Source organism: Nanorana parkeri, unplaced genomic scaffold (genome assembly GCF_000935625.1).
Source record: "Nanorana parkeri isolate BGI_ZX_2015 unplaced genomic scaffold, ASM93562v1 scaffold686, whole genome shotgun sequence".
In the NCBI taxonomy this organism is placed as follows: Eukaryota; Metazoa; Chordata; class Amphibia; order Anura; family Dicroglossidae; genus Nanorana; species Nanorana parkeri.
In genome coordinates, this window is record NW_017306954.1 from 361,569 (window position 1) to 373,688 (window position 12,120).

Genomic DNA, 12,120 nt, shown 5'->3' on the forward strand with positions numbered 1-12,120 from the left:
GTGCAAGTCCGTACTGGTGCGTGTTTCCTGGCTCGGACGCAGACAGGATCCATCCCGTCAGCGTATGAGTACGCTCACCCGCTCGGACGTGCAGGGTGGGTGAGCGTAGGGCGGCGTACAGCCGCATAGTCCCATAGAGAAGGACAGGGGCTGCGTACTTATCACACGCACCTGTCCTTACCGGGAGCGGCCCGATACGGCCGTGCCCAGAGCTGTACGTGCCGGCCTTTTCTAGTGTGAATGAGGGCTTAGGACCCACGGAGCCCTGGTTGAGAAGGGCTGCTTTAAATGGACAGGGTAGACTAGCAAATGTAGCTGTGCAAAGTACAAAAGCCTAATTCAAAGGATGATAAAAAGTAAATCCAATATCCTTTGACGAGATTAATTTAATCTCCATCGACGGAGTGCTTCACTTTACCAATGGCCACCACAATACCATACCTGGTGTGCAATGCATAGGCCAACTTCCTTAAGATATCCCATATACACAATAGTACTTTCATCTATCTATCTCAGGATTTAGAACACAATCTTAGCAAACTCTTATGATTGTTAGGATAGAAGGGAGGGAACGGGGGGGACACACAGAGACTAAAGGGGATTATAGAACGTAGGGAACAAACAGATGATTCCATTAGAGCTGTGTAGACAGCTGTGGGGGAGTAGGGATCTAATTGGCTTCCACCAGTAATGGTGTTTACATGGAGAGGGGAAGACAGGTCTATGGTCGGTGCAGATGCCCTATGACTGAAGTACAGTGGCCAGCATTGTGTGTTAATGCCTCCATGACACACAGAAGAAGGTCTACTACTACAGCGAAAAGGATAACCTGCTAATTAGCTCTTTAGTCTTTTGTTTGCCCTCACAGTTGGTGTGAAGTTCTCACTTCCCCTACAGAGAAAGAACTGAGCATTGTCTGTAATGCTGTGTAAACTATTGTGTTAGCCTGAGGACTACCCATAACGCCTTCTTGACCTGCAACTTTCAATGCATAGACCCAGCTACCGTAATCATAGTGAAAAGCACCCTCTTGTGTTTCCATGAAGAACTGGAAGTAGATTTTGTTTACCCTAGGCCTCTGCAGGGACACGGGACCTGTAGTTCCTTCCTTTTATAGACCTGTTCCAGACACTTTTTGTAACAGCAAAATCCAAAATGTTTTTTATTTACATTTTTTTTCTAATTTTTCAAATATTTTATTTTTTATAAACTTTTTAATTTTTATTTATTAATTCATTTTTTTATTGAATATTTCTATTTTTTTACTTTACTTTAAGGGGCTTCGGGGAAATATTATGGGTCGAAACAGACCCCTGATATTTCCCTTTTAAAATAGAAAAAGAGGACTTTGTGTCCTAAATCTCTATCTCTTTTTCTGTGTCCCCTGTTATCAGTGAACAGGGATCCTCTATGCTGAGTGTTCCTGTTCATTGATAACATGAGGACAGAGTATGTTTACTATAACTACAACTATGAATGGACAGGATGGGAAGTAGAACACTTCCATTCATTCATAATTGAGGATATAGTAACCATGCTCTGTCCTCAATTATGTACAAACACTCAGCGATCACTGATCACCGACTGCTTGTACCCCGCTCTCCATCCTGACAGCTGAGTGAGCCGTGCGAGAAGAGACCTCAGCCTTCTGTGACAGCGCGGCCTGTCTCCGCCCACACACCGCTCTGCCGGACTGTGATAGGAGGCTGAGCTGTGTGGGAGGAGAGACACCGACGCTCACAGTGCTCTCCTCCCGCAGCGCTCCGCAGGCTGTCACTTTCTCTCCTCCCCGCGGGGACACAGGGGAGGAAAGAACGGATGCGCCGATGTATCGGCTGAAAATGGCACTTTCGGCATTATGCCAAAATTGCCATTTTCGGCCGATATGTTTCGGCGGCCGATATATCGGTGCATCCGTAAAAAAAACCATACTAGCATTTCCAACAACTAGTTGATGGAGTCCAGTGTTGTCTTCCTTTCACATGAGGCTTACCTTGACCTGCTCTCCTCCAGCGCCGCCATCTTGAAGCGTGACCCTGTGCATGCACATACATGCCGCGGGTCTCTGCCAGACCTCAGGTCCTTGGCAGAGACCTGTGGAGTGTCTGTGCATGTATGGGATCTTGCTAACTGCCTCCTAGCATGTGTGATGTAGACATAACAGGAAGCAGTGGGGCCTAACTAGCTCATCCTCCCATAGAAGAGAAGAATTGTGCAAGTGCAGTGGTGGTCAGTTGAGAAGTGTGTGTGGGTGCAGAGGTGGTCAGCAAATAAATGTGTTGGCTGGAGAGGTGATCAGTGGAGAAGTGTGTGAGTGCAATAGTGGTCAGTGAAGAAGTGTGTTGGCTGGAGTGGTGGTCAGGTCAGTGGAAAAGTGCATAGGTGCAGTGGTGGTCAGAGAAGTGTGTGGGTACACAGGTAGTCAATGGAGAAGTGCGCAGGTGGAGTGATGGTCAATGAAGAAGTGCGCTGGTGGAGTGATGGTCAATGGAGAAGTGTGTGGGTGCAGTGATGGTCAGTGAAGGTGTGGGTACTGCTGTGGACAGTGTAGTAGTATGTGGATGCAGTGGTGATCAGTGGAGGACTGTGTGGACACAGTGATGGCCACTGGAGAAGTGTGTGGGTTCAGTGATGGTCAGTGGAGAAATGTGTGAGTGCAGCAGTGATGAGTGATCAGAAGACGTCTCCTGATACACTGAGGTTGCATGCTATAAGCAATACAGGCAGTCCGGGACCCGACTTACGAACAACCTGTATTTACAGTGACACTGAGTGACAGCTCTATGTACCGGCGCCGGCGACTGTGCGGGGAACCGCAGTGAAGTCGGTGACACTGAGTGACAGCTGTATTTACCTGTTCTGGCTTACATACAAATTCAACTTAAATGAGAACTATGAGGGGGGTGCTTTTCACTCACCTCATAGTTCTAGCCGACCTGTGACAATGAGACTGTCACAGGTCGGCTCAGTAGATCGGGAAGTTAGGGAACATATACGGGCGTTCGCTCACCTCTCGATCCTATCACGGCTCTCTGCCGTATCCTACAGAACCTATCTTGTATGTAACCCGGGGACTGCCTGTACAGCATCGGTAAGGCAAGGTATTGTTCCTAGCAGTCCGTTGCTTGCATTCATGTTATAACCTGAGCTGAGAATGGTACGCAGGATCCATGTGTCAGGCGGAACATTTAAAGCTGACCTCCAGCCTTCTTTCTTGCATTTTGTAAAACTCCATAGTGTAAATGACCGTGTAATGATGCATAATACCATTGCTGTACACAGGAGAATGCAGTTATGCCCGGGCACAGTGAGAAGGAATCAATGAAGCATCAATGTCAATTACTTTTATTGTTTGCCGCTGTTGTATCATACTACAATTCCCATCATGCAATGGAAAGGAGTGCATTGGATGTGGGTGGGTTTGTGGGCGAGCAGAAGTGAATGGTTGTGACAGACCAGGAGTCCCCCGGCACCACCGCCTGCAATCTTCAGATTTTGGGAGAACTCCCTATAGCTGCAATGAGTTCTTTTTTATGCTTCACACAGATCCAAATTCTAAGGTTTTTTGTTTTTTATTCGCTCTCACTCCATTCGTTCATTCTCATCATCTCCAAGCTCTGAGGATCGGGGTTGTGTCTGGGAGTACATTCGCTTTTTGATCAACACAGTTCCTAACTTTTTTATTTTTAGGAATCAATGCTCATATCGGTCCGATGCTCTTCTGCTTTCTGTCCCTGAGTTGCCCTCAGCACTTCCTTTCAGAGACTGTGTGTCATTGAGATGCCTAACCATAAGCTAATGAGCTACCTACAAATCAAGCTAGATCTAAAATAAAAGGACAGCAAGAAATCCCCCCCAGCACCTCTACAATATTCTGATTTTTTGAAGGACAGTCCAGGAGCCTGAGATGCCCAGGTCCTTCCATTACAGAGAGTGACCTAATGACGCTGCCACTGTTAGAAATTATTAGGGGGCTGTAACATGACCGGTGGATCAGGGAGAAAGTGGGCACAGCGGTCCCTGGTCTTGCATACAGACTTACAGATGCATTTTGTCCTGTCCATTTTTGGAGTTTTGTGTGGAATGCATCAGGTTTGGCTTTCTTATTCTCCACTTTTTTTGTGTCATACCAATACAAGCAAAAGAAATGAACATGAGAACACCGAAACATTTGTCATTGCAACAATTTTCTGTGCAAAGCCGTGCATTATCTGACAGAAGTGCAGGGGTGCCAATATTTCTGGCCATGACTGTATATGCTTTTTAACCCCTTCGTGACGGGAGACGTACAGTGTACGTCCCGTCATGAAGTGCCTATATGACTGGCCACGTACACTGTACATGACGAGTTATATCAGGCTTTGTAATGCCGGTAACCGCTGATTCTCAGCAGTTACCAGTCATTAATGGATGGGTCAGTATTGAGGCATTCATTAATGAAATAGTTAAAGTGACATTAAACCCTCAGATTTTTTAACATAAAACAATACTGTAATGTGCGCCTTACTGTAATCCATGGTTGTTTCCCTTCTCTTTGCTGCTCCTCCTTTTAAATCCTCATGTCTTATCATGCTGGGGGAGAACTTCCCTTTGCAGCTGAGTGCCTCTTCCTGTAGTGCTGGCTCAGGTTGTGAACCTTCACACAGACACCATGTATCCATTCCTGAGACAAGGCAGTCTGCTGCAAAACAGAAGTTCTGCCCCAGCATGAGAACAGATACAGATTTAAAATGAAGAGCATCAAAGAGAAGGGAAACAACCATGGATTACAGTAAGGCACACATTACAGTATTGTTTTATGTTCAAAAATCTGAGAGTTTAATGTCACTTTAAGCCAGTGGTTCTCAACCTTTCTAGGGCCGGGACCCCTTGGTAACATTTGCCAAGTTGTGGTGACCCCCAACGGTAAAATTTAGGGTTGACGCGACTGCTGCAGCGACATCTGGCGGCGTGGTGGGAGAACTGACACTGCTGCGCTAGGAGAGGGCTGAGGAGGACTCTCACCTAGCACAGCAGAAATCACACAGCGACTCACAGGTTGAGAACCACTGTTGTAACAGCTAAAATGGCAAACCATATAACACAAGCCGAGGGTGTCAGCTTTTATTATTAATAATAACGATGATAATCTAATAGCTATCTAATAGTGGGAGACTCCCGGCGACCCCTGGCAAATTGTAATTCGACCCCCAAAGGGGTCCCGGAATATGTGTGAGTACATTTAGTAAGAAAGTATATTACTGCTGTGGAAGAATCACACAGCAAAAATGTAAAAAGTGTGTCAGTCATTTATGAACAGAAACTGAAAACTAGCTCAGTCATGAAGGGGTTAAGCGTCACAGGAGGAAATCAGTAAACTTCCTCCTGCGACCCTAAAGAGAACGACGGCCAAAGTTCTCTTTTTATCTTATAATCCCGCCCCCAGTGATAGACTTTTATGTGTAATGTCCACATGGTTACAACGTCTGCTAAATAACTTATCTCTTGTTTTCCTGGAGACTATATCTCGTGTTTACGTGGAAGCCGTGATGTAATCTTACTCCGAAAATAAAGTTATCATAAAAAACAAAGGAGGAATTTGCCTACGTTTTTGTGATGCGTTGCGCAGCGATACAAACCCAAATGACATCATGCAAAGTGTAGCGTGCACAATGCAACCACACAGGAATCAACTTTCATTATTGTGACCGATTAAACGCGAAGCTCGGCTGTACGCCTTGTATTAGAAGAAAAACAGGACCACTTGTATTTCAGATTTTTATTAAAATAGAAGATTATATTTCCCCACCCGAGTTACAGGCGCACAATATTAAAATAAGACATTTTGTTTCTAGAACAGAAAATGACACAAATCATCGACAGAAGAAATCATGTTATGTGCAGCCTGGCCCATTCCACCACGAGGACAGGAGGGCAGAATCTGGGACAGGTAATCCAGGAATCCTGCCATGCTCGAGGCTCATATCCAAAACTGAATGCAGACTGGATTGCCGGAAAAGAGATGAACAACTGAGTACAACGGAATTCAGGAGGACTCGGCTCAGTCCAGGATGAAGACAGGTCATTTATTGATGGGAATCTTTCATTAATCTAAATATCCTTCTGAAGAGGATGTCATTGCCTTACAAGCTGCATGTTAAATTATAAACTAAACCCCAAAACAAAAATATGTTGCAACTTACCAGTCCTTAGATGTGGTGGCTGCATTAGTTTTCTTCTTTCAGGCTAAGAACGTTTTCGGCAAGCACAGGAAATACCTGCTGTCCTGCTAGAAATGCCGTGTCCTTGCCACTGCCTGTAAGCTTAAAAGAGAACTATGGGGTAAGTGTTTTCCCCATAGTCATCCTAAGGGTAACGGGAGGACATAAACTAGCGTTCTCCCATCACCCAAAGCTCAGCATACCGCGAGCTACAGCTCACTATATACTGAGACGCCGCAGCCGGGACGGATCCCGACATTACTGTCAAGATCCACCCAGCTGCGTGATTGACAGCTGGCTCTGCCAATCTAGAGGCAGAGCCAGCTGTACCCACCCCCTCCACTTCCGTTCCTCCAGTCAGCAATGGAGGATCGGAGCGGGGAGGGGGGAAATCCCTGCAGGGAGCCATGAGCGACAGTCACGGCTCTCTGCAGTGATAGATCGAGAAGTGAGCGAGCGACGGTATGTGTTCGCTCACTTCCCGATCTTTGGAGCCGAAGTGTCACAGTTTCATTGTCACAGGTCGGCTCGAACTATGAGGTTGAGTGAAAATCAACCTCATAGTTCTCCTTTAAGAAAGCATTAAAAATGTTGTCTTTTGTTAACTAATAGTTCCATCAATCCACCATGTAATGGTGATGAACAAAGGCAGACAAAGCCCAGCCTGCGGGACAACTATGGCTGCCTCCATAGATACAGTGGAGGAGTGTAGCCAGGAAGAATTGTAGTCAAAGAGTAACAGATATAAATAAAAACCTTAAAAGGAACACTAATGCAGCCACCACATCTAAGGACTGGTAAGCTGCAACAGATTCCAATTTTGTTTTTGGGTTTAGATACGCTTTAATTGTGCACTCAAAAAGATAACAGTCATAAGTGCACTTTAAAACAATGCGCACTTATCCTTTTTGTTCCCCCACCTTTGTCCTAAATGATCCCTCCTGCCCCCCTCTGCAGATTCATACTTCCCAAGATCCGATGGGCATGATTTGGTTTTCACTTGCATCCATCTCTGCACTGCTCCCTCTGCTGGCCACACCTGCATATTACAGCCCCATAGACTTCTATGGAGCCGACTCCCAGCCAGGAGACGGACACAGTCAGAGGAGACACGGCAGTGCTGGATGTCAATTAGCAGCACTGCAGCGGCCCTTGGATCTTGCCAAGTATAGATCTGTGGAGGGGGTGAGGGTGGGATCATTTAGGTCAGAGGATTGGAGAAACAAAAAAAGGTGCACTATACCTAAAAGGGCACTCAGGGCTTGTTCAAACCATGTCCAGCCCAGAAAAAGTAGTGCATGCAGCATCACCCCCCCCCCGCAAAGGACAAAAAATGTTCGGGTGTGGCTCTAGTCCGGACATGGTGTGAACAAGCCCTCCACGTTACTTAACATTGAGATCACAAAGAGTGCAATGAGTGCTTTATTAGAAGACCTGGCTTGTTAGCAGCTGCCTAGCTGTTGTGTTCCTGCAATGGACACACAGGGGTATGGAAATGGGAATCCAGGAACAAATAACACAGGCAACTTTATGGCCCTTTAGCTAGTGTTTAGTATGTAGCTAGCTGCATGACCCGAAATGGTCTAAGGCCTCATTCACACTGCTGAGATTCGGCCCGTACAGATCCACGCGGCGTGCACGGCCGTATCGGGCCGCTCCCGGGAAGGACAGGTGCTGTCTGTGGTTGCACGCAGCAGCCTGTTCTTCTCTATGGGAATACGCGGCCGTATGCTCACCTGAACTGCACATATGTGCGGGTGTCCGTGCTCGGACGCAGACAGGATCCATCCTGTCTGCGTACGAGTATCGACACCCGCAATCCATGTGCAGTTCGGGTGAGCGTACGTCGGTGTACTCCCTTAGGGAAGAACAGGCTGCTGCGTGCAACCACAGACAGCACCTGTCCTTCCCGGGAGCGGCCCGATACGGCCGTGCACGCCGCGTGGATCTGTACGGGCCGACTCTTAGCTGTGTGAATGAGGCCTTAATGTAAACCGCTCCCCATCAATTTCTATAGTGATCCCCTGATATTGATCAACCCCCATTATGAACTGCAGACAGCTGCAGCAATATATAACTATGTAGTTATCGCTACTGAAGGAGATTAGGTCTATCTGCAATCCGTTGAGGGAGATATCTGATCATGTCACTGAACGCTGGTTAAAAATTGCACTTGTAGTTTGGGCCTTAAAAATGTTGTTTAAAAATATATATATTTCGTGGGCTTCAGAAAGCCACAATTTCCTGTTTTCCAAGCAGATTTACAGGAAAATAATAATAATAGTGTGAATATTTACAGTGGTCACCAATTAACAAAGCTCTGTTTCCATCTAGAAACCTTGAAAACGATCTGTGTTGGGGATGCAGTTGTGAAATGCCACCAGTTTGTCCACTGTCCACAAGAGGGCGACATAGCTCCTGGTCATACAATCACATTATCACAGCAAGGTCATGTAGGGCAACGTTATTGGACGGATGGTGAGGGTTGGCCTTGCTCCCTTAAGAAGGGACATACAATGTGAGGTAGGATATGATATAGTCATACTTTCTTTTAGCGTTTGATACGGAAATTTCAGAGGCAGAGCAGAAAAACAAATGTTACTACACCAAAAACACATTCCTGACTCTGATTTTAAAAAGGGACACGCACCCCTCTGTTCTCACCAACACCTGCTTGCAGCTACATAGTGGGATGGCAACATTAGGAATCACCATTAGGACACAGAGACACTTACATTTGTTATGGAGTAACACAGTGTGCTCATAGAAACAATTGTTTACATTTCAAGTCCAGTTAAAGGAGAACTAATGCACCTAATGACATGCCATCCCCCTTCCTGATTGCGATTAGCCGGGAAACCCCAACCCCAGCCAATCAGCATGGAGCCGGCTTCCCAGCCAATCAGGAAGACAGCTCCATGTTCCCCTATGGCACTGCCGGTCAGAGGAAATCTTCCTTTGACCGGATGTTCTGTTATTGGAGCATTTGTACGAGTACGAGTACTCTCCCAAATACTCAGTATCGGCACCAATACTAGTATCAGTATTGGTGCATTCCTAGTTCTAACCCTTCTCCGCCCCCTATTGCAAAACAATAAGGTGTGAGTGCAGTTCCACTTTAAAATATACTGGTGGCTGTAGGTAACAATTTGTTTCTGCTGCAGGTTTCATGGGTCAGCACCAGTGGATCTGCCAAAGTTGCATCACCTAAGGGTTTTATTTCTAGTAAAAGCTGCCCTAAGCACTGTTATAGAACTAAGGGGTTAATTTATAAATGTTCAACCCGTGGTGTAGCCAAGTGGATGCTGTTCACACAGCGCTAGCGCCCCTTGATTGCACTGACCAGTATAGGAACTTCCATAATGTAGCTTAGCTGCCATTGCCTATAACATGGAGTGTAGAAGACGATCCCTATGAATGCTCAATGACAGAGTCAAGGAATGGAACTAATTGCTAATTTTCAGTGTGTCTCACTTTCCCCTTTGTCATGTATTTGAATCTTTTCAATAATAAAGGCATAGTCCACCTTTGGAAACATGTTTTGATGTTACACCCATAGGGTGCACCCACCGCAGCAGAGGGATTCACATATCACATCGGCAGAAATGTGTTGACATCAGTGCACTTGTAGTGCATCAGTGCATTGTTCACTTTCTCTAGCCCCATAGCAGAAGCTCCGCACCTCTGAACAGACTTGGGACTGGGATGTAAACGATCCAGGAACCTGTAGCACTGATTGCGGTTGCAATGCTCTGCAGACTTCAATGCAAAGCTGTCATAAATGCGCATTTTTCATCTTATTATTGTCGGTGCATTTATTCACTTTTTTTGCAAAAGATATGCTATGCCTTTAAAAGAACTCTGGGCAAAAGTTTTCGTAACCCTTGCAGTGGGGCTACCTCGGCACTGCAAGGGTTAAGTGCTCATTTTCGTCTTGGTGCAAAAATAGCAAAGTTATGCTCATCCGATTCTGGAAGCCGTCTGGCTGTTAGGCCGGTTCTTCTAGCCTGTCTTCCCCTCCAGTCCAGCTAACGTCCTGCGACTCATCACGTCCTATACAGTGTACAGAGGTGCGAATGCTGAGGGACATACCATCGCTGCAGCAGAGGAGAGAGGCTGGAGGGAGCCCTCTAACAGCCAGCCGCTCTGTCTGGATCGGGTGAGTATATCTTTGTTATTTTCCTCCCTGGACCAAAACGAGCACTTAACTCTTGCAGTGTGGGGATAACCCTTGCAGTGTGGGGATAGCCCCCCCCCGCAAGGGGTAAGAACATTTGCCCAAATATTGAGGAAGTCAATGACATTTCTTCTTTCTATATTCTGGTCTGTATAAATGAAGCTTACAACATATTCAGTGGAACAAACTGCTTAACGATCCACAACAATGCTCCAGGCTGACATGACAACATCCTCTTAGCTCGGCGCTGTCCTGTTTGTCGCAGGGATTGGCTGACAAAGACATAACCATAGGACTGAATGTTAAAGAAAAAAAAAAATACATAAACGTCAATAAATATTATAGGAGATAAATAGTAAAGACTCCACAGATCCGAGGTGCCAGACCATCATGGCGAGTATCAAAGTCCAGGTCACGTTAGATGAATCTAAAGCCCAAAATGTTCTTTGTATGTTTTGGATGAAGTAGAAGTGTTAAGAGGGCCCATTCACGCCACAATGCTGCGGATGGGCTGAAGCACACAGCAATGCACATGGAAATAGTGCACCGTGCAATGAGCTGTGCTGCACATGCGTTTTAGAGGTGCCGTTCACACACATTATCGCAATGGAAATGGACCCTTAGGTCTTTATTACTGTCTAAATACCCCGCTGGGGAGGGTCTCTCTTCTTGTCCTGGTGCTAAAAGTGATGGGAAATCCAGAATGTTATGGTTGTCATTGGAATAAGAATATATGGGAAATGTTTCCAAAAGCGAGGAATGTCTGTACACGCTCTGCCTATGTGTGCTGCACAACACGATCCTGATATTTGCCGTGCAGGTCCAGCTCCTGGGATCTGTTAAGGTCTGATTACCGACATATGTCCTCACTTGTCAGATGGTCTGAAAGTAAAACCGTTTTCGGAGCCCAGAGCAACAACCATCCTCATTCTATGTTGCAAGGACAAAGCGCACAGTTCTCATCTGAGATCATCTGATACATGAAGACAATGTCCAGAAGCTTTTTTCCATAACAGTCAACTTTTTGTAAAACTCTCACAAAAGGCACTTTAGGAGTAAGTTCAATCTTCCCGTATTCCACAGATTTGCCGTTTCCAACGTGACAGGAAAATACAGAGTAAGACAGTATGAGACTATGATGGATATTAGATTTGGGTTATTGTGCCGAGATGTGTATTAGCTATTGTCAGGCATCATGGAATGTCAGTGGTGAATACTTAGTGCCAGCACAGGCCCGGCGAGGGTTTCATGCTGCGAGTAACTTATTTACCTAACATGGATCTGGTTAGTGCTCATGCCGGGGTCACCAGTGGTAACATCTTTTCCAAATAACAGTTTGCCAGTCCGATCAATGGCGCCGGTGTCAGTCATCCGCTACAATGGACAAAGAACGTAGCACAGCTAGCTTTTCTTCATTCTCCCGCTCTCTTTCAGCATCTGTGGGCTGGTCCTCATCCACCTGCTGGGCCAGCTCTCCAAACACTCGGGACATCTCTGTGTAATACACCACCTAGGAAGGACAGGAGGACACATTTCACCACCACAGGAAATGGGAAAAAAAAGACATTAACAGGAAGTGTGGGAAATGGTCACAAGACCAACACGAGTGTCATGTTTAACCCCTTAGTGACACAGCTTCTGAAAATGTTTTTGATCCTGGGCACAGGAGAAATTTCGTAATTTATGCTTTGTATTTGTTAAACCATAATATCCATCTTCCTTATTCATTGCACCTACACACAC

At 45.9% G+C, this 12,120-nt stretch overlaps 1 protein-coding gene across 2 annotated transcripts in view; it reads right to left on the reverse strand.

Moving 5' to 3' along the window:
* Positions 1–11,340: 11,340 nt before the first annotated feature.
* BIN3 (bridging integrator 3) overlaps positions 11,341–12,120 on the reverse strand; it is a 54,233-nt gene continuing 53,453 nt past the window's right edge. For both annotated transcript variants that reach the window (XM_018563696.1, XM_018563697.1), the window contains exon 9: positions 11,341–11,887. In XM_018563696.1, the coding sequence (XP_018419198.1) occupies positions 11,741–11,887 (147 nt within the window). In that variant the 3' untranslated portion in view covers positions 11,341–11,740. The remainder of the gene's footprint in view (positions 11,888–12,120) is intronic.